Here is a 23,184-nt window from a genome sequence, read left to right on the forward strand (position 1 = left end):
TTTTGGCTTCATGCTTAACATGACATAACCACTCCATGCTGTGCAGGCAAAGGACTCTGGCTTCGAGCAGTAGCATTCGCTGATGTACTTGCAACCGGGGACAGGGCAATGTTTAGAGATCAGTCGCTTTCAACCTGATTTTGTTTTCTCTTGTGTTTGGAAATCTCAAAGACCCCATGTGACGTTGGAGATGACTTGACACATTTACAGTCCAGGAAGGAAGTTGAGCAACAAGATGTTACATTGCGTTGCTTGGTCGCTTTAGTGCAGCTGCCTCCGATTCAGCAGCTGTAGCTCCACAACAGTCGAAAGGGATCAAAAATGTCTCCCCAGACACCCCCGAAATGTTGCTGCTTCAACATCAAGACTGGAACAGTCACTCTTGGCATCTACCACATGGTAAGTTACAAAAGAAATGTACAGGTGGCTGTAAACTGGGAAATCAAACAGTTCCCAAAGTGTTGACTTGTCTGTGTTCCCAAGAGGTGAAGAGGTGTGGGGGGAGAAGGCCGATGGTTTAAGAGCGATGGACAAGAGAGAGGGGGAAAGATCTACTGTGCTGATAGTTTTCTGAACTAGATTCTTCTGCCAGAGCTGATGGAAATTCACTGTACTTCCTGTTTTTCCTATGCCGCTCAAGTGTGAGCCTTTGCAAATGCAGTTGGTGCTGTGAATCATATGAGCTTTCAGTGTAGACAGGCGGATCCATTTGTTACAGATTGTGAAGTGGGATGACAACGCAAAGGGTTGTGTAAAAGTTAAGGTTAGGAATCTGTAGTGAGGTGTGGGCATGTGTGTGTGTATCGATCAGGGCTATAAACAGTATCTAGGTAAAATTGTGAATGTCTTTAATTTCTCTGAAAAAACAACAAGGAGTCCTGTGACACCTTAAAGACTAACAGATTGATTTGGGCATAAGCTTTTGTGGGTAAAAAACATTGGCATCTGAAAAGGTGAAGTTTTTTACCCACGAAAGCTTATGCCCAAATAAATCTGTTAGTCTTTAAGGTGCCACCGGACTCCTTGTTGTTTTTGTGGATACAGACTAACACGGCTACTCTAATTTCTCTAACAGCTTTTAGACATTGTACCCAGTTCCCAGTGGGTTTCTCTTTGAATATTATGTCTCTGAAAAGTTGCCATGGCTGTCCTGGGAGGATTATCGCGGTGGGGGGTGGGGAAATAGGGTGTGGCTGGGGCATAGTGAACCCCAGCTATTGTAAGTGCTGCTTGGGGGCGTAGTTCGATTATCTTTTGGGTGGATGTAATTTACACTAAGGCCATGACACGTTGCACAGTCAGCCCAGGATTGGGGGAGTACGAGAATGGCTTCAAATCACCTCCCCAGTTGCCCTGCGCACTTTTTGAGCACAACCAAGGAGCGGGGCCTCGAGAGGTCGCCCTGTAGGCGGTGAGACACTGTGGTTTTTAGGCCACTTGTTGCCCTGGGATGGTTGCGCTGCAGTGGGTGTCCTGGTTCCTCCTCTGGAGGGGCGATGTCGCCATCCATTGGAAGAGTGCAGCATGCACTCCCCTCTGGGCTGCCTGTGAGCACTGCGTCTGTTGCCTGGCTTGCCAGACCCCCCAGTGAACTCCAGCTGTGTCACCCCTCCCAGCACAAAGCCATGGCTTAAAAGCAACACACAGGTCCACAGTGTATCTACGGAGTCATCCCAGTATTGGGCTAGATGCTCAGCTGGTGTAAATCAGTGTCGCTCCATTCATTTCAGTGGAACTGTGCCGAACTGCACCAGCTGAGATCTGACCCACGTTTCATGGGAAATCAGTGCGGAAGCCTGAATTGCCCCGGTCACTAGGATTCCATTTATCGCTGGATTATGAAGGGTTAATGCGTGAGCAATAGATTTTCTAAGCATGCTACAAAGAGGAGTTGTGTGTGTTATTGATGGTTATAAGCTCATCAGTAGAAGGTGACGTTGATGGTTATAAGCAACCTAGCGAGCTGTCGGATTCTGTAGCACCCTTGCCAAAGCCAAATGTTCACAGACGATGCGTCAGGCCCTCAAAAGACCCTGAGATTGGTTTAAAAATCCTGGGATTTTAAAACATAATCAAGTCTGTTTAATGGAATCTTAGTGCCCGGGGCAATTCAGGCTTCCACACTGATTGGTTTCTTTGCCTTCGGGTTGTTGGGCCTTTAGGGTACATGCCCATCACGCTTTTCTCCGCTGTTATGAGGGTGCTTAAAAAAACAAGAAAAGAAAAAGCTGAGATTGATACAATCCACAAATCCAGGAGGTATCAAAATTTGTGTGACCATTTTCCCCTTTTCCAACAGGTTAGTGAACATGGGATCTTACCCTAAGGCAACTGAAGCCAGTGGGAAGATTCCATTGCGATTCCAGTGAAGCCCAAAGTCATTTCAGGGGAACGTTTTAAGATTACTATGAAGTCCATATTTATTTGCTTGCTTGTAAAGCTGTGATCAGTGGTCCTGATGGTGGGCAGAAAACAGTAATTGTGGCACAGTGCAAGGTGCTGATCCACCCTGCTGTGGTCACCTGGAAAAATGTAATACTAGGGGAGGCAGCGTGGCCTAGTGGCTGGAGTACTGGCCTGGCACTCAGGAAACCTGGTTTCTGGTCCCGGCTTTGCCACTGGCCCGCTGGGTGACTTTAAGGGAGTCACTTTGCCATCCCGTGCCTCAGTTTCTCCATCTGTAAAATGGGGATAATGATACTGACCTCCTTTGTAAAGCTCGTTGGCTCTTCATCAGGCAAGCTCAGATATTGTTATTCGATGATGAAAAAAAGCCATTTTTAGAGAAGAGTTCCATAGTTGATGCTCTGAGTGTAAAGTTTGAGGTAAAGCAATTGAGCGTCTCACCGAATACCAATAAAAGGACCAAGGGTGCTGACAGTGCTGCAGCCTACCCAGGCCTCTGGGTGGAGGTGGGGTTCTGAGTGGGATTTGGTCTGCCTGCGTACAGGGGAGTCAGGGGGAATAAATCACCCTCCTCTGCCATGCATAGGCCACCCGCATCATCAAACCCTCCATGATGGGGTAGGCTGCTGCTCTCTCTCCCGTGCAGGTGGATGGGGAGTGGGCTGGGCGGGCTGTGGCACTCCCCACCTCCCTTGTGCTGACTGTTGTGGAGGAGGAAGTCAGCTGTGCTGGGGAACAGCTGGTGCAGTTTACTTCCCGCTTGGTGCCAGGAAGCAGGGACTGAATTGTGAGTCTGAGACTGTCGCACTGGCGTGTAGGGGCCTGCGGTTCTGAACCCACAGGCCTTGCCTTATGCATGCCAATTAACCAGTCACCAGGGTGCCGAGTTGCACTGCGGAGGCGGGGCAATGGGCAAGCCTCTGGACTTGCTTCGGCTTGCAAGCCTCTCCTGTAATTTTCCCTCTTGCAGATTAAATTAATGGGTCCTTTTCAAGGGTGACTTTAACAAACCAACAAACATGTTTTCATAGCTAGTGGGAACCCTGGCTCTTGTGTGAGGGACGGAATAGCCCCCTGCAAAGCTGCATTGACACAAAAAACTGCCCAATACAGAGTATGGAAAACATGCTTATTTTTCTAATAGTGCTTCTCCCTGCATACTTCTTTTTTCACAAACTCTGTGGCTTTTTCTTCTCTCTCTCTCTTTCTCTCTCCATCGCCATACACATCTATCTATCTATCTATCTATCTATCTATCTATCTATCTATCTATCTATCTATCCCCATCCACCCCATCTATCTATCTATCTATCTATCTATCTATCTATCTATCTATCTATCTATCTATCTATCTATCTATCTATCTATCTATCTATCTATTTATCTTTTTCCTTCTCCACATCTGAGGAATAGCTCTGTGAAGTTTGAAAGCTTTTTCCTTTCACCAACAAAGCTGGTCCAATAAAACGTATTTCCACCCCCACCTTGTCTGTCTAGCTATGCTCATCCATCTATTTCTCTATCTGTGGTTGCTTATAGGGTGCCAATCAGTCCACACCATAAGAGTACACAGCACAGTGATCCCATCCCATCCCCGCTCTGTCTGCAGCGACAGCGCTGGCACGGTGTGTCTCTTTCACACTGAACGCTGTCTCGCTGCAGAGAAGGGTGTCTAGCATCAGAACTTTAAAAGGTTAAATATGAGCGCAGATTTTCTTTTCTTTCCCGTGTTTTTCATCGTTTGTCTGCAGCCGGGCACAGGAACAAGGGAAAGCGGATTTATAGCCTGGCAGGTACTTGGATGATTTGCTGCGTCAATACTCTTCATTTGTATCAGTAAAAGTTATTGCTGTGGATCCCCGTGATGAATCCCAGTGATGCTTGGCGCCATCAAACAGCAGCGCTGAGGCTTTGTGGCAGTGTCTTGTACTCCTGTAAATTAGATTTGTCTCATTGCTGAGCTCTCCACAGACTGTGGAAATAAATCATGGATGTTCTCCAATGAATGGGAAGATGGAGGGAATGTGAGACAGAGCCCAAGCCAGGATTAACACCTGCTGAACGGGGGCCGTGGTGCTTAGCACAGAAATTTACGGGTTGTTTTAAAAAGGAGCAGGGATGTGTTAATTCCCTGGGAAGGGCTCGTGAGTCAGGCATGCCAGTGCTTTCTACGCGCTGCCCGAGCAGAGCAGCTGGGATCCATGTCCCATTAGCCCTCGGCTGGAGCTCAAGGGGGGCACTAAATGGGCACCTGGCCCCCTGCATGTTAGTCTGTGGAGGGAGGTTTTTCATTCCCCACTTGAACAGGGTGTGTGTGTGGACGGGGTGTGAGGGTGACGGGGGAGTTGGGCTAGTGGGAAGAAACATTGCCCAGGTTCTGTCAAGGGGGGAAGGATGGACCCGTGATTAAGGCAGGGCCGCCCAGAAGATTCAGGGGGCCTGGGGCAAAGCAACTTTGGGGGCCCCTTCCATAGAAAAAAGTTGCAATACTATAGAATACTGTATTCTCATGGGGGCCCCCGTGGGGCTCGGGACCTGGGGCAAATTGCCCCACTTGCCCCTCCCTCTGGGCGGCTCTGGATTAAGGAGCGAGCCTGGGACTCTGGAGATGTGGGTGTTCAAGGCTCTGGCACAGATTTCCTGTGGGCAAGTCACTCGCTCTCTCTGCCTCAATCCCCCCTCTGTACAGTGGGGATAACAGCACTGCTCTGCCTCCTGGGGGGAGGTTGTGAGACACTCAGATGTGACAGGGATGGGGGCCGTGGAAGCACCTTAGCTCGATAGTATCAAGGGAGCCTTCACCCTTAAAACTGCACTGAGGAACTGAAAGTCAAAACCAAATCACTTCAGCAACCTCCCTCCCTCTAACGTGCTCCAACCCTCTCATCAGCTGCTGATTCCCCTTTCCTCTCCAAACTGTCTTCCAACCCCCGTCCCCAGCCAGAATAATTCCTGCTGCTGGCGCCCCTTCTATCTGCTGGACCTGCGTCCTCACCGCCAGAAACTGTCCCCTCCAGCACATCCTGGGGTGGGCACTCCGTGCAGGCAGGCACTCGATCTAGATTTGCTGGTAGCTTCCACTGCTGTAGCAGGGATGGGTTGTGGTTCCAGATAAAGGTCCCTCTGGCTGCTGGAAACCATTCGTGGCCCCCACCTCCAGCTTCCATCCATTCAACCTTCCAGCTTCTAGTTGCCCTCCATGGCGGAAGCTGCTGCATTCCCTGAAAGCTAAAGCCGGTCCTTATGAAATGGAAGGTCTCAAGCTGCCTTCATGGCTTATTTACTCCAAGAGTAATTAATGAAGGAGAAGCAAAGCCTAGAGCAGAAGTTTGGGCTTGCGGTCAACGTGCTGGTCTCCGCTGGAGGTGATCTTGATTTAGTGCCTAGCTTTGGTACTGATGTCTTAGCTAAAACCCTTAATTTCTCTGTGTCTCTAATCCCAGTGGCCAAAACAGAGAGCTCTTTAGGGTCGGAACTGTTTCCTACAATGTGTTCACACAGCAAGTAACGCATGGGAGGCCTATCAGGGAAACCATAATAACAGGACATTTTTTTATTCTTCGGGGGCTTTGCTGATTCCTCCCCAGCACAGGCTTCATGTGGCTCTTTCTTCTCTTCTTTAATGTTTGTAACAATTTTCTCAATGTTTCCGCAGCTTGTCTGAGGTGCCCTCCCCTCCCTGACCCGCCCATGCACATGCTGTTGCAATGCGGTGAGAATAGGCAGTGTGACACCCCACCAATACAGCGGTTTCAGCTGCCTCTCTTACCGATGCTTCCTTATTCCCTACGGCTTTTGCATGTGAAATCTCACCATCCGCTGTGTCATGAGGGCTGCTTCTCGAAATTGCGGATGTAGAAACACTGACGGATGCTGGAAACATGAGGAAGAGTGGAGCTCATAGAGGACACAGCTGAGCACAGGCCTGGGAGGCAGGTCCGCTGTCTATCTAGATTCCCCAATAACACCCTTCACTTGGTGTTTGGTGCACCTAAGCTGTGGGTTCTGGACCATGCGCTGCAGAGCAATATGCTGGGTCTACCTCCGGGGACTCTACCCGCCTGCTTCTTGCTTTCCCTTGGGGGAGTTCCTTAGCTCAAGGAGCAGGGGCGTCGCTTTTTGGTACCTACGTTTCCCAGATTCAGTCCCTGCCTATGGCTGTGGTACTCATAGGCATGGGGTTGCGGCTCATTAGATATTGGAGCAAGCGTGACCTTATCCATGTGCAGATCCAAATGCAGGACCCACCTCTTGTAGAAAACTTCCCCACCTCCCCCAGCAGTGACGTCTCTGTCCAACCAACTCACAAGGGGGAAATAAGAAGGGAATAAAGCAGGTGGCTTCAACATCATGGGTACTCTACGTGTCACAGTGCTCGGGCTATAGGAGACTCAGGCCTCACTAAACGGAAGGATTAAGGGCTTGATTCTCATGACATTAAGGCAGCGGTTCTCAAACTGTGGATCGGGACCCCAAAGTGGGTCGGGACCCCATTGGCTGGCTTAGACTTGCTGGGGCCGAAGGCCAGAGCCAGAGCCCGAGCCCCACCACCTGGTGCCGAAACTGAAGCCCTCAGGTTACAGGCTCTTTTCTGGCGCTGAAGCCCAAGGGATTCGGCTTTGGACTCCCCGCCTGGGGCGGTGGGGCTCAGGCTTTGGCTCCCCCTATTCAGTGCAGTGGGGATCGGGCTTTGGTCCAGGCTTCGTTCCTCCCTCCAGAGGTCATGTAGCAATTTTTGTTGTTAGAAGGGGGTCACGGTGCAGTGATGTTTGAGAACTGCTGCATTGAGGCCACTTCAGACTTCCAGAGCAGGGTAAAAGGCCTGAGTATAGACGGCAAAGCCAGAAGGGACCATTGTGATCATCTAGGATAGCCCCAGACTAGATGGCCGCAATGGATCCCTTCTGGGCTTGGAATCCATGAAACTGTATTCAGGCCCCTTTGCGCTGCTCTGGCAGCATAAAGCAAGGCGGGATTCTCCTCTGACATGCACTTGGCCTTACACCAATATACCTTCGGCTACATCAGCAGTTACTCCTGATTCTTGCCATTGAGAATGAAAGGACAACCTGGACCTCTTACTGCAGAATTCCCCCTTTTTATAGGAGTTAGCGATGAGCCTGCATTGTGAAGTTCAGATCCAGACCGTGAGTCCATTTGGAATCCAACTGGGAAGTATGCTAGAGTTCACAGCCGTTTGGATTTGATGACCCCACAGTTTCAGCCTATTTGCAAAATTCAGTTCTGCAACCAAAAGTGAATTCCCCTACTGTTCAGCAGGCTGAGATCCACTGTTTCACTTGAAGAACAGGAGTCCTTGTGGCACCTTAGAGACTAACAAATTTATTTGAGCATAAGCTTTTGTGGGCTACAGCCCACTTTTTTGGATGCATCCAAAGAAGTGGGCTGCAGCCCACGAAAGCTTATGCTCAAATAAATTTGTTAGTCTCTAAGGTGCCACAAATACTCCTGTTCTTTTTGCGGATACAGACTGACACGGCTGCTACTCTGAAACCTGTTTCACTTGAGTTTCTCTTGCACAGAAATCTAAAAGAGTCATTTCCTCTTCTGTTCCCCACAATAACCCTTGAGGCATTGACCTCGCAGCAGCAACAAGGGAAGAGAAAGCTCTGAGCGCTCTTCGGTCCTCAAACACCTCCCAACAAAGTTGCAAAGCTCATTCCCGCACAGACAAAGTAGCATGTAACGTTAGCACTTCAGGGGTATTGCACAGTACAAATGGATATATCTATGTGATAGAATCCTCTACACAGGGTTCTTCCTTCCATGTATAATTATATATCCTGTTTTTCTTGCATTCGCACCAGTTGAGACTCAGGGAACATGAGATCAATTCCTGTCTCTGTCACAGGCTTCTTGTGTGATCTTGGGGTCACTCTGAGCCTCCGTTCCCCATTTCTAAAGTGGAGACAGTTATCCTCCTTTTCTCCCACTCTTTGCCTGGTGTATTTCGATTGTGAGCTCTTCAGGGCAGGAATCGCCTCTTACTATACACAGCACAGCGCAAAACAGGGTCCTGGGCTTGTTTGGAGTCTCCAGGCGCTATCACACTACAGATAAGAGTAAGTTTTCTTCTGCTCAGTTAAACACACAGCTCTAGGCTTGATCACTTCTCTATCTGCTACTTTCAGTGTTGTTTCCTGTATGCACCCATTGCAAACACGAGTAAAACCACAGCTCTTCCTGTCCGTCATCTTCCACATCATTTTTCAGGCTACTGTCTCAAAATACTCTGAGAAGCTGTTTGAGCCAGATAGAACGTATGCAATTATTTATCTTGGTGGGGGGATATGATCATGCTTCCTGTGCCTGTCAGAGGGTCTGTTATCGCATGGTCAGCTCTGTAGAGAGATCTGTGAAGTCTGGCTGAGCTCATGGCCTGTCTCATCTGCTTCTTCTTGACAACCCTTCAGCACTCACTGACGCTAGTGGTTTAAGCAGGATGTCCCTCCAGTGCTGCCTCCGGCACCAGGAGTATCCCACAACATTGGCACTTCTGGGGAACACCGCCGCGTCCTGCTATGGGTAGGAATGGTCGGGAATTTTTTGACAAAATGTTTTTTCCATCTGATTCATCAAACCCGAAACATTTTGTGGGAACGGGTCAATTTGAACAAAACTTTCTCCGATGAGGGATGGAATTTTCTGGTCAAAACCAGAGAGTGCCCCCAGGAATTGCTAATTGTCTGGCTGCCTATGGGTCTGACATGGCGTAGGGATGACCTGGCTTCAGTTTCCTGCACTGCCTGATTTGGAGCAGGGACTTGAATCCAGGTGCCCCACACCTCCGGTGAGTGCCTGGGCGAGAGAGTCAGTCTCTGTCTTGCTTTCTCAAGATCTCCTGTTGGAGCTGTTCCACAGTATGCAGTGGGCCAGCGAGAGATTCTCTAGCTCAGTGGTTAAGGTGCTCTCTGGGTCTGTGAAAGAGCAGGGTGCAAGTTTCTCCCTCCGAATGCTGGACTTGACTTTGGCTTCCCACGTTTCAAGTGACTGCCCCACCCACAAAGCCATTCTGGGGAGGATCTCTTGCTCTCTCTGTTTCCCTGCCGGTTTTGGAAAGGTCTCCGTTTTGTCCCGGTGCAGAATGGGGAAGTCTTCGAAATCTCAAGTAGTTTTTCCAGATGAGCAGAACAGCTGCAGAGAGGGCCGGTAACAAAGGAGCTGGGAAGGTAATAGCAAGATGGCTACAGAGAAACAGGAGGTAATTTATTAACCGGAATCCATAAAATACAGGCTTAGTATGCAATGTACGCTCATGGCATAAAACGCAATGTACATGTGTGGCTCAGATCCACATACAACATGCACCAGGGTTTGTACACGTATGGGCTACAGGCTGAGTCCTACTTATGGAGCTCATTCAAATTCTGCCAAATCTAAATGTCTATTTTAAGAAAGCCCAGCCCCCTCACCAAGTTACTCACCCTGACGAATGTGAAGAAAACCTTCCAAGGGTAAGCAATGTGGCACTTCCTTCCTGAGTCTGCAGACAGCCTGAAACCATGGCTTTGCGAGGTGCCAACCCGACTGCTCCCCCATTGGGTGTTATCTCTGAAAGCTAATGATGGCACTTTAAATGTCACCCAAGCTATGTCCTGGCTGACCTTTTGGCAACAGGGTAGGAAAGGGCACAGCAGTGAAATCTGCATGGGTTGGATGTTGCTGCAGAGAAGGAAATGCAGAGGGAAGAAAGAAGGAGAGATACAATGACAGGACTGGGTGAGAGAAACAAAAGGCAGGAAGAGAAACAAAAGGCAGGAAGAGCGGTGGGCTGAAAGGGGAGCCTATTTTCCCACCCAGTGGTGTTGAAAGTTTCAATAAAGCACCAAACAAGTAAGAAATAATGGTGCTTTATTTATGCTTTATCGGCTGGAGCTCTGCCGTGGTCCTCATTTTATGATACTGCCAGCCCACAAGTAAAAATACTCCCTTCCCAGAGGGAGTTTGATATCCCAGACCCCTGCTGTACATAATGCACAGGCACGGCCCAGGACATCCAGCATATGAGCACCGCACACCTGTAGTGGGATGTAGCTCTGGACTGACTTGCGGGACGCTAACTCTCTGCTACACCAGGAGTAGAAAGGGGCTGGCACCACGGCTACATTTATTCCCATGTAGTTTCATCTGGAAATTCCTCTTGCAGTTTGCGATGGCTGCTTTCAGGCTGAGCATCCCTTGGGATGGGGCAGACCCCAGTCCAGCTCCCTGCACTGAGTGATTTGAAGCCAGAACTCAGACCTGCTGCTCCCACATCCCAGCTGAGTGCCTCACCCATCAGGCTATTCTAGGGGTTGTCTCACCTATGTTTTTTCATGCCAGAATCCCACATTGGAACAAAACCAAATTCCAAAGCCTCCAAATTTTTAACCAAACAGACTTGTTGTTCTCTGGCCAGCCCTACGAGCAGCAGCCATGGCTCAGAGGGTACTAGCAAAAGTTCGCCGCCTCCAGCCGCTCCCATAGTGATTAGGGTTACTACCTGGTCAGCATTTGACCAGCCTGGCTGGGTTTTTTTGTATAGATTTGCCAGTCGCTGGAAAAATGATTTAATCTGATGGGGATTTTTTTACGCGGGTCTAAAGATTTGCATTGTTATCGCAGTGTTGTTATCTAATGTTAAAAGTGTCTGTGTCCAGTGTTCCCGCTAACGCACTTTAAGCGATAACAGATCAAAACTGTTGAAAATACAGCAGCTGTCTGCCCAGCACCACGCACCCGCATGTGAGTCACAGGACAGTGTGGAGAAGTGCGATGTTGTCAATCTTAGATATATATGTGTTATCTCTCTAGACACTGTAAGTGGCTGTTGAAGAGAGTTGGGGATGGGGGGGGCAGGGATGTGTTGGGTTTTTTGCATTTAAAAGGTGGTAACCCTAAATTGAGCTGAGCTCTTTGGAAAATCCACCCACTTCTCTTTAGGCCTCCATGAGCCTCAAGCTCTTTTGAACATCAACAACCTTTGATGTTTGAAATAAATTCCTCACCGCAGAGCCTACAAAGGGGTTGAGGAAAAAGCAGAGTGTTATGGTGAAAGCCCAGGACTGGAGCTGACTGAGTTCTTTCCCTCCCTCTCCCACAAATTCTATCTGTGATCACAAATTCACTCGGGGCCTCGGTCCCTCAGTCTCTCACAGAGCAGTTTCAAACCATGCATGTTTGCGTGGCACTTGGAGACTCTGAGGCGGGTTGTGCAGTAGGCATTCCAACTTCCAAGCAGTAGTGATCTCTGGAAACTGGTTGATAAGAAATTGGCAGGCAACCTGCATAACCGTCTCCTCTGTTTTTGCCCTTGTAGGTCATGAGCGTACTGCTCTTGATTGAGTACTCGATGGAGGTGGCTACTGGGAAAGGCTACTGCAAAGTCCTGGACAAGGATTACTACGTTATTGGTAGGTTCAGTAGCCGGAAGAGAAGCCGGAGGAGAAGCTGAGGGGGCTGCGTTTGAGAGGGTGCATTCAATCCAAAGTTGTTTCTTCTCCAAATCTTCTTCAAACCAGTTGTCAGATGGTGGAGCTTAGAACTGAGGGTCATGAGCTGAAAACTTCAGACCCAGATCCGACCTAAAACAGATACATAAATTAGGGAGTAAATAGTAATCAAGCCTGTCCTTAAAAACCTCTAAGGAAGGAGATTCCATCACCTCCCTAGGGAACCCAGTCCAGTGCTTCACCACCCTCCTAGTGAAAACGTTTTTCCTAATATCCAACCTAAACCTCCCGCACTGCAACTTGAGACCATTGCTCCTTGTTCTGTTCTTGTAATAACCCCATGCTTTTTTTTGTATATTGGGAGAAAGCTTTCCAACCACAAATCTCAAAGCCCCAGGTTAATTGATTAAATCTCATAACAGCCCTGAGGTGGTTGAAATTTTTCCGAATTTCAAGTTTTCAATGATGTTTTTTCTGTAAAAATGCAATTTTTGACCAAAACAAGACCAATTTTTGCTGATTTTTATGAGTTTTTTATTAGCTACAGAGCTGATTGAAATTTTTCAATTATCAAAATGGTTTTTTTTCAAAATTTGTAATGTTAACATTTTTCAGGGCGGGGGGAGAATGAAATTTGAAAAACTATAGAAAACTCCTACAATTTTGATTTTATTTTTTTTCAACCAGCGCTACCTTTCATGTCTATAGGCATTGTTGTACACATAAATGTATATTCTGCTTAACAAAATTGTTTGAACCACTATCAAATGGAATATAAAATGTTCCCACAAATAGTGATGTATAAAAATGATGGTTTGTTTCCAATTTTTTTTTAATTCATTTAGTAACAATACATTTCACATTTTACAACTCTGAATTAAATGGCCAGTTTTAGCAGGGGAGACTGAGATGTCAAATTTTCATGACGTTTCCATACAGAAATAAATTGTTATCCAAGCTAGATATTGAGTTTCACAAACCTTGAGATTTCTGCTTAAAAACAGAATGATTTTGTGTGAAAACTGCTATTTTTTAACAAAACAAAATAAAAAAGGCCACATTTGGCATATATTCCCTCCACCCACTCCCCTCCCAAAGTTGCAGTAATTTGCAATGAAATCCCAAACACTTGCATTTCAAGGTGCATCACAAATATTTCACAGAGCTCTACTCATGAGATTTCTGGCATTTCTTTTTCTGGTCAGACTGGAAATACTACAAAGAGCAATCTTTATAGTTCCAGAAACTATACGTGAAAACAATGTGTCTAAACACTGCACAATGCTCAGCTTGAATTCAAATACAGAAATGGAAGATTAGGGAGATTCATTCCCTCCCCCCCCAAAAAATGGTTCTGTCACTTGTCCTCAACTCCTGCTGTTCTGTGCGTACATTGCACCAGAGTGGAGTGTGTTAACAATACCCTAGAATGTTGTGAAACTCTACCATTTCCTGGGAGTCAATTTCACACCTCTTCAACTTTTGCTTTCCCATGCAAATTAACCGAGGGGCTAACCCCAAAAAGTGCACACATCTGTATTGAAACTTTTAATTTCATTATGGTTCTCAAAAGCTCTGCAGCAACAATTTGCACATTTCTAATGTGTGATATCATGCACTCCAGAAACGTAAAACAAACAATAGCAGAAGAGAAGAGCTTTACCCGCACAGGGGAGATTTTCGAAGGCGTTAGGTGTCCAAATCTCATTGACTTTCAGTGAGAGTTGCATCCTTATTTGGCCTCTGTGCCTCTTGGAAAGGCCAGATCTCTAACACGCCCTAATTCCATTTGTGGTGGGTTAATTTCCTTTGTTTTTGTTTTAATTAATATATCAACATTTATCACTGTGGTAATAACGACTGGGAGTTGTCATCACAATCTGGATGGAATCATCCAGGGGAAGTAGCAGAGCTATACAGGAAACCAGTGTGCGTGCACCTTTTGTCATATGGACCAAAACCACCCGCACTGGAGGCAGAACACGCCTGAAGGACCGTTAGGTTGATTTCTCTTGCCAATCCTGCCCTCCCTTTGAACCCAGCTTTCAGAAGCAGCACTCTGCAGTGTATCAGCAGCCCAACAACCTAAATATCCATCCCCAGCAATCAGCAAATGTGACTATTAAAACCACAGTTTACGAGTCCTTCCTGCATTCCCCCGGCTAGTTTATTGGGCCATAAAATAGAAACAGGCCTCTTTGCATTCAAGGGGAACATTAGGAGTCATTCAAAGTCCCTTCTAGCTGCATTCAGCACACTAGCTCTGATGTGGCCAGAAGTTAATCAAAATACACATTTGGCAAATAAAACCTGTTTTTTTATTAGTCCCCTCGCTATGGTTGCAAAGGCCCAGTGTAGGCTTCATCAGACCACCATGGCGTACACTGTTTATACCACATTTGCAATGAGAGAGGACTTTTATTTCATAACATACTTCTCCCTGCTCATGAAATTCCTGGGTATCTCTGGGAGACTCGAGCAAGCAGTGATGCATAGAAACAGAGAGAGAGAGAGAGAGACCCATACAGCATGTTTATTCATTCGCTGGCGTGTGTGCTTGTATAAATCACAGACTGGGAAAGTCTCATGAGATACACACCCCAATTTGGGGAAGCTTTCACCAGCAGCAGCGAAATCCTCAAGCGAAGTGGACAGGCTCTGCTGGGGGGACTATCCTCTTCAGATAAGCACAGAGGTCTTCTATGGCAGCTTAGAGCATGGGTTTGGGGCTGGGAGAGGGCAGCATGTCTAGTGCTTCTGTGACTACACACCAGCCAAATCCCCCCATGTGAGTGGGAGGCAGGATTCAAAAGTCGAAACCCCTATAAAGGAAAAGGGGGGCATTGTTGTTACTGTCACACACCGTGGGCTGTTGTAGCACCTGCACTGGTGCTCCCTGCCCTGGGGAGTGGAAGGCAGAATTCTGCAGATAGCAACTCAGGTCTGGAATTCAGGTCTGGCACTGTGGATCCAGATTTGATCCTTCATATGAGGGTGTTTGGGCGCAAAAGAGACATGATTCCATCCATTCAAGCCCCCTGCAATACAAACCACAGGTGCAGGGTGCTGAGCGAGTCTAGGGAAGAACAGATAGAGCAATGCCCAAGAATGAGTCTCAGTCGCTAGAATCACAGAAGTTGGACAGGGAAAGATCGTATTAAGAGTTTCCCTTATAGTCTATTCTCCAGTGCTTCATCCACCCCAGAAGTAAATGTCCCACATGATGGGGATTCTGCTACTTCCTTTGGGAGACAATTTGCCCAGCTTAGCAGCCCTTGCAAAATATTTATCTTCCACTGACAACATATCTTTATATAATTCCCTGCTTAACTGTGTCATGTCCCTGGCTAGCAGCTGCTCCCTATAGAGGGGTAAGAGCCTACTACTGCTGGCATCTAGCAGAAGTGCTTCTTTAGCTTATGGGATGGAGGCAACTGGATTTAGCAATGAAGGTCCTGCGTTCAATTCCACAAGAGGACAAGTCATTATGCTGAAGTAAAAGCTTTGACTTATGGGACCAAATCCTCCACTCCTTAACTCAGTTACATTTTCCGTTGTGCAGTGATTGACTAAGTAGATTCGGCCCATGGTTTGAAATGCTTCTGTGTTGCACTGGGATATTAATATTATTATTATTTATTAGCGGACATCACCACCAGCTTCCTGTTGATCTTCATGCTGTTCATCATCAGCTTCTACCTTCTCTATGGAGTGATGAAGGTATGTCATTTTAAAAGAACTTTCAGTCTTGGTTTTGTAGGGATGGAGGGAGGGAGGGTTATTTACAATTTCAAACCTGTAGAACTGGTCACTCACAAACTTGCTCTAAGTCTGGATGTGCCTACTAGCGCTAGGGGGAAATTGTCCCTCAAAAATTGGATTTTCAATTAATGATTTTTTCATGTCGAGCGTCTGCTTTCCACTGACAATTAAGATTTTTTTTTTAAATATTTCAGCCCAAACCCAAACTATCGTGATCTGGAAATGCTGCCATGATGTGTAAGGGCAGTTGTATGGCTATATGGGCTGGTCAGACTACATCTCCCATAATGCACCATAGTCAGCAACTCCCATGATGCAAATATCCCTCCTCTCCAATAAGAGAAACCATGGGGAATCATGGGAGATATAGTCCGACCAGGGTGCTTAGCCTATAGAGGAGAACAGCAGCTTGAGGCCCTCTAACTACAATTCCCATGAGGCAAAGTGGCAGAATTTCCAAACTGAAATATTTCATCTTTGTAATTGCCGTAATAAAATCTAAATTTTCCATGGCCAAAAACCAAAAAACAAACCCCATTTTTTGATCAGCTCTCATGCTTACAGGTAGATTTCTAACACACCTGTCACACTAATATCTAGAGTTCGGTGTGGAATTTCTTGCCCGGGTGTGTGTATGTGTAAATTTTTCTAGCTATAACAGCACAATAGCACCCTAATAGCCCCTTCTAATCAATCACACTTGAATAGAAATAATCAGTTGCCTGCTCTCTCTCTCGCTCTCTCTCTCTCTCGCTCTCACAGAACAGGGAACGCCACTTGATTCCATTCCTGGCTTTGCAAATCATGGATTTTCTCCTCACCCTCTTCACAGTCTTCAGTTCCTACATTCAGGTCCCTGAAATGCTGTCGTTTGCATCCATTAGCCATGTGGTAAGTAAGAAGCATGAGCCCACTTTTCAGGCTGCCGGGGCGCAGATATATAGCACAATACGTGATGGAGACTCTGGACATGAGCATCCTACTAGGTTAGCTTCATTTATGGAGTGGTTTTTTTTTTTAAAAACTTTTCACTTTTTCACTAGTGTGTGAAGCACTGGAAGGGGTTACTAGGTAGTGGAAATCTCCTTCCTTAGTTTTTTTTTTTGGCGGCTTGACAAAGCCCTGGCTGGGATGATTTAGTTGGGTTTGGTCCTGCTTTGAGCAGGGGGTTGGACTAGATGACCTCCTGAGGTCCCTTCCAACCCTGAGATTCTATGATTCTATGATTCCTTGGACATCTTGCAATGGGCCATACCTGAAGGCAGGATACTGAACTTGATGGACTAGACAACGGCCCCAGAGAAGCCGGAAGGCTAGTCCAGTAGTTAGGATTGTCATCAGGGTCTTTGGAGACTTGGGTTCAAGTCTCTGCTCTGCCACAGACTTCCGTTGTCACCTTGGGCAAGTCACTTAGTTTCTCTGTGCCTCAGGGTCCCACCTGTACCATGGGACTGCTCGTCCTTCCTTCCCTCACAGGATAACTACGTGATGAGGTGCTCCGATGATACTGTGATAGAGCTATATAAATACCTAAGGCAGATAGGCCAGTGATCTGTGCTGACATAGGACCCCAAGCAGGGTACGTGGTGCGCTATATGAATGAGGGGTGAATGTCTGGCCCCACTGAACTCCATGGGTGTTTTGCCATCGATTTAAATGGGGCCAGGATTTCCCCCTCAAAGTCCACTGCTAGTCTTACAACCCTCTGTAATGAGACTCTCTGTCCCACTGCAGGAATCATTCATTTAATATTCAGCACATTTCCTATAACCTCACTTGCCTGATTCATCATACCTGATGTAATTTATTTACAATGATAAAACTGAAGTGACAGCAGGTTGAGGGTTGGCCAGGGGAACATTTGTGTCTAAGATGATGGACCGTCGAGAGGTCTGATAGTGGAACTAGACAGTACTTTAAAGGGAACCCGTAGTGATGAATTCTCCTCTCATGCCATTGATAACTAAACACACATATTTCACCTCTAGTCAAAAGTCAAACTTGAGGCCTAAACAATAAGCATCAAACATGATATTTAGGCATCAAAATCAGCAGCAATTGTCAGAGCCTGGCATTGAAAGCCAGCAGCTCCCATCAACGGGAGCCCAGAAACTCTGAAAACTGGGTTTTTGCGTGAAATTCAGCCCGCTTATTGGGTGCCCTAACATTAGCCCCTCCCGCCCGCATCCCCAACTCCCCGAGTCCGAAAAATTTTGGCCTGCGTATATACTACACTTTCTAGACTGTTTTTTTGGAAAACTTTTATGGGTGACAGGCCTGATTCACCATTGCCCTTCCCCTCATGCCGTCAGGTGCCCTAGTGCAAAACAAGGGTAAAACAAAACATTTTACATCCACTTTGCACAGGGGTTAACAATCATGCAGGGGACCCGCTCTCCATTAGCAGTCAGAGTCTGTCTCTACGGCAGTCAAGGTGTGACGGATACATGTGCAGACGTACCCGAGCTAGCTTTGATCTAGCTAGCTCCAGTAAGAATATCGCGGAAGCTGCGGCAGCGTGGGCTCGCTGATCCAGGGTCCCAGGGATGGGGGATGCTGTACAGCCCATGCTGACACGCATGCAGGGCCGTCCCTACCCATACGCAAACTATGCAGCTGCGTAAGGCACCAGGAAATTTAGGGCACCAAATTTCCTGGTGCCCTACGCAGTTGCGTGCTGCATCCAGCTCCAGCAGCCAGCCCGATCCCCCGGATGGCTGAGCTGGCCCCTCGTGGGCTGCGCACAGCAGGGCCCAGGAAAGCTGCCTCTGCCCCTGCCCCACTCCTTCCCCTTCACCCCCAAATCCTGTCCCCTGAGCTATGCGTCCTGGGGGACTGCAGCAGGGGTCGGGGTCGGGCCCACCCTGCACTCACCGGGAGGTGGAAAGTGGAGCGACCTGGCCCCAGCCTGCTACACTACCCCGGTTCCCACCCTTCCCCCAAGCCTGGGAGCTGGGGGAGCAGAGCGTGAGTGTGGGGGTGGGCCCAACCCCTGCTGCATTCCTGCATTGGCTACTCCTGCCTCCCAAAGCCCGTGGGTACAGCCCACCCCCACGGAGGCCAGGGGTGCCCCCCCCCAGAAGGGGAGCTGCGTAGTGCACCACAATCTCTAGGGATGGCCCTGCACACATGCTGCCGTGGCTTCACTGCTCTGTTACCCAAGCTATCTAGATGAAAGCCAGCATGGGTATGTCTGCACGTGCTGCAGTCACACCTCTGATTGCAGTGTAGACAAAACCTAATCTAGAGCACCGCGGCAGCATAAAGGCACCTTCAGGTGCAACTTAATCTTGAGTCCACCTGAAGGTCTATTTACACTGTCAGAGTGGCCTATGGCATAAAAGAGAGTAAGGCCCAAGTGCAGGGTAAAGGAGAATCAGGCCCTTTGTAGCTAAGGAAACACCCACAAATCTGGCTCTTTCATTTAACCAGAAAATAAAGCCTTGATCACACTGACATTTTTGTCTCTGTAGAAAGCACACACGAAGGTTCCCTTCCTGGCCGTGCAATTACTGGATTTCTGTCTGAGCATCTTAACTCTCTGTAGTTCCTACATGGAGGCCCCAGCCTACCTCAACTTCCACTCGGCGAACCAAGAGGTAGGTAATAAATGAACGACAACCATGAGCCCAGACGAATAGTGTCCTGTCGTGCGTTAGCCTATCAGGGAAACCAGCAAAATCGTCATCCCGTTTTTTTTCTGTTATGAAAAACATTTCTTTAATACTTGCTGTTGGAGCAGCACCCCCAGCTCTGCTCCGCTCAGCAGCCGGGGTCCTGAGCGGAGGGGCTCAACCGGAAGGGGCAGGGCCTCTGGTGGGAGGGGCGGGGCTGGGGACAGACTCCCCCAGCCAGTCCTTCTGTGCTGCCCGGTGGCAATTTAAAGGGCCTGGGGCTCCCAGCCACTGCCGCCAGCACTATCCTGGGGCTCCAGCAGCGATTTAAAGGTCCGTAGCCCAGGGCCCATTAAATAGCTGCCAGAGTCCTGGGACTCCCAGCTGCCGCCACTACCCTGGGGCTCTTGCGGCAATTTAAAGGGCCCGGGGTAGTGGTGGCCCCGAGCCCTGGGCCCTTTTAAATTGCCGGGCCCTGGGGAAGCTGCCCCCTGCCGGTATGGTTGGCTGTGTACCGTCTCTTACCGGTACACCGTATCGGGCTGTACCGGCTTACTTTCACCTCTGTCGGTAGGACTTTCTCATCAACATAACTGTGCCCTTCCCTGGCGGTTTGCTTGTGCAGTCATCATTTCTTAAAAGCACAACTTGTTTTGCTGCGGCAAATGTTGTGGGTGCAAATTAGAGCAGCAAAACTGGGAGGCTGGGAATCAGCCTCCCTGAGGACACACCTTGACAATGGCTCTCATGCAGCAAAGCACCTAAGCTAGGATTGTCAACTTTCTACTCCCACAAAACCGAACACCCTTGCCCCGCCCCTTCTCTGAGGCTCCACCCCTGCCCCGCCCCTTCTCTGAGGCTCCACCCCTGCCCCGCCCCTTCCCTGAGGCCATGGCCCCTGCTCACTCCACTCCTCCCTTCCCCTGTCTCTTGCCTTCCCCACCCTGACTCACTTGCTCATTGTCACTTGGCTGGCTCAGAGGGTTGGGGTGCGGGAGGGGGTGAGGGCTCTGACTGGGGGTGCAGGCTCCAGGGTGGGACCAGAAATGAGGAGTTCAGGGTGCGGGAGAGGGTTCTGGGCTGGGAAAGGGGGTTGGGGTGCGGGAGGAGGCTGCGGGCTGGGAGTGGGGCAAAGGAGTTTGGAGTATGGGAGGGGGCTCCGGGATGAGGCAGGGGGTTGGGGTGGGAGGTGGTAAGGGCTCTGGGCTGGGGGTGTGAGTTCCAGGGTGGGTCCAGAAATGAGGGGTTCAGGGTGCATGAAGGGACTCTGGACTGGAGCAGGGGATTCAGGTATTTGGGGTGTTTGGGCTCCAGCTGGGGGTGCAGGATCTGGAGTGGGACCAGGGATGAGGGATTTGGGATACAGGATGGGGATCCAGGTGGGACTGAGGGGTTCGGAGGGCAGGAGGGGGATCAGGGCTGCGGCAGGAGCCTGGGGCGCAGGGGGGATGAGGGATCCAGATGGGGGTGTAGGCTCTGGGATGGGGCTGGAGATGAAGGATTTGGGGTGCAGGAGGGTGCTCCAGGCTGGGATCAAGGCGTTCGGAGGGCGGGAGGGGGATCAGGGCTGGGGCACAAGAGAGGGTTGGGGTGCAGGCTCCGGGCCATGCTTATCTCAAGCAGCTCCCACAAGCAGCGGCATGTTCCCGGTCTGGCTCCTACAAGGAGATGCGGCTTGGTGGCTCTGCGCGCTTCCGCATCTGCAGGTGCTCCCCCTCCACAGCTCCCATTGGCTGTGGTTCCCAGCCAATGGGAGCTGCGGAGCCAGTGCTTGAGGCGGCGGCAGCGTGCTGAGCCCCCTGGCTACACCTACATGTAGGCGCCAGAGCGGGGACAGACCACTGCTTCTGGGAGCCACAGGAAGCCACGGTTGGCAGGAAGCCTGCCTTAGCCCCGCTGCACTGCCGACCAAACTTTTAACGGTCTGGTCAGAGCCACCAGGGTCCCTTTTCAACTGGGTGTTTCAGTCAAAAACCAGACACCAGACGGCCCTAACCTAAGCATGTACCAAGTCCAGGCCTGCTCAGCAAACCAATTAAACATGCTTAACTTTAGCCACAAGCTTAAGTGCCATTAACTTCAATGGGTTGGGATCAGGCTTTTAGGTAACAAATCAATGAGTTAAAATTAAGTGAAAATATCTGGGCCAGTTCCATCAGAACTGTTTTTCTGTGGAAAATTGAGGTCTTGGTGAAATTAGAATTTTCATGAAAAGTGTCTGCTTTCTGCAGAAATGTTTTTGTTCAAAATTAGAGCATCTGAAAACTGACATATTTTGTCAAAAAAAGAAATACTTCAGCCAAAAACGGAAATACTTCTGATGCATAAAGGGGACAGCATGGTGCATCATGGGAGATGTAGTCTGACCAGGGAGCCTGGCCTATTGAAGAGAATGGGAGCATGAGGCACCTGAACTATAGCTCCCAGGAGGCACTGCAGCAGGATTTCAGAATCAAAATATTTGTTTTTGGCTAAAATATTTTATTTTTTTGGCCTAAATATGTTGGGGGTTGATTTCCCCCCCACCCCCGAAAACTTGAAATTTTCCATTAAAAATTTAGATAATTTATTTGTTTGTTTGTTTCATTTTTGTTGATATTTTCTGTTTGGGGTGGGAGGGACATTCTGACCAGCTCAAGATCTGCTTTTGCTGATCAGAGCAAGGCATTTTGCCCATAGACCTGCCATTACACATATCCCTGTCAGAGTGGGTGCAATTAAAGGTGGGGCTAGATCTAGCCAGGGTTAATGAAAGCCCCGATACAGGCCCCAAAACATTGGCAGACACCTGGTTATTAACAGGAAATGAAAAACTTTCCTCTATGGATTACTACTCTCCCACTTCAGCGGAACCAGAATGCTTGGTCCTTTAAGCCATGAAAGCTTTCCCTGGGAACAGGGAAAGCAAGGAAGGTGTCTCCAAGGAATCAGACCAAAACTGTCAACTGATTTCATCTGGCCCTTGATGTTGGAATAAAGACATATGACTATCATGGGCACTTCCCTTTCCTTTCAGAGCTTCCTGCCCAGCCAGGAGAAGTTGTCTTCCGAGGAGTATGCCAAAGTGATGATCACCTTCACCGTCACATTCATCACTGTCCTCCTGCTAAAGGTAACCCGCCATATCGCCTGGTGTCCCAGGAAGGTTGAGGAAAAGTTTGCTGTCCCTTGAGACATGAGGAATTTGCTCCTCCTCTCCGGTCCTGCTGTTAGAGGCACTTACCGAGCTCAACAGGAGCTGTGCATGTAAAGCAGAGCTTAGATACTGGAGACAAGTGTAGGAGAGAGGTCTGAGATTCAAATGATTCTGTTCCCTACCTCTGCAAACTGCAAACATGAAACAAAATCTCTCCAAGGCTCCCTCTCTCCCCACTCTTTGTAGATGACACTAGTGCATCAACATCATGAGTTGGGAACAAAAGATAAGGAGCGGTTTGGCTGTTGTGTGCCAAAATAAATCAGGTCAGGACACAGTGGGTCAGATTCTTGGCTGGTTAAAATCAGTGTAGCTGCACTGACATCAATGGAGTTTACGCCAGTTCACAGTAGGGTGACCAGATGTCCTGATTTTATAGGGACTGTCCTGATTTTGGGGTCTTTTTCTTATATAGGTTCCTATTACCCCCCACCCCGTCCCGATTTTTCACATTTGCTGTCTGGTCACCCTAAGTTCACACCGGCTGTGCTGCGGGGCTGGTGCTACCCTTAAAATTTAATTAAAAGCCCACGAGCTCCTAAATCCCCCTCATCTTTTAGAAAATCCTTTTGCAATGGAGTTTGCTATTCATCTCTTGATGGCTCAGGGAACAGGTTTTTCACTGACTAGTTTCAGACCACTTCAGAAAACCCCAGACATCTCCAGCTAGTCCAGCAGATGCTACCTGAATGAAAATGCTCTTTGTCAAGTGGAGATTTTTGTTTTTATTAAGATTCTTCCCAGGCAGCCAGAC

At 48.5% G+C, this 23,184-nt stretch overlaps 1 protein-coding gene across 1 annotated transcript in view; it reads left to right on the forward strand.

Annotated features, from left to right (window-relative positions):
- Positions 1 to 206: 206 nt before the first annotated feature.
- The window catches only part of LAPTM5 (lysosomal protein transmembrane 5), a 30,593-nt gene continuing 7,615 nt past the window's right edge, over positions 207 to 23,184 (forward strand). The window contains exons 1-6 of the mRNA XM_039511834.1: positions 207 to 399; positions 11,726 to 11,819; positions 15,502 to 15,578; positions 16,383 to 16,511; positions 19,094 to 19,219; positions 22,251 to 22,346. Of these exons, the coding sequence (XP_039367768.1) occupies positions 322 to 399; positions 11,726 to 11,819; positions 15,502 to 15,578; positions 16,383 to 16,511; positions 19,094 to 19,219; positions 22,251 to 22,346 (600 nt within the window). The 5' untranslated portion in view covers positions 207 to 321. The remainder of the gene's footprint in view (positions 400 to 11,725; positions 11,820 to 15,501; positions 15,579 to 16,382; positions 16,512 to 19,093; positions 19,220 to 22,250; positions 22,347 to 23,184) is intronic.

Source organism: Mauremys reevesii, linkage group 23 (assembly GCF_016161935.1).
Source record: "Mauremys reevesii isolate NIE-2019 linkage group 23, ASM1616193v1, whole genome shotgun sequence".
Classification (NCBI taxonomy): domain Eukaryota; kingdom Metazoa; phylum Chordata; order Testudines; family Geoemydidae; genus Mauremys; species Mauremys reevesii.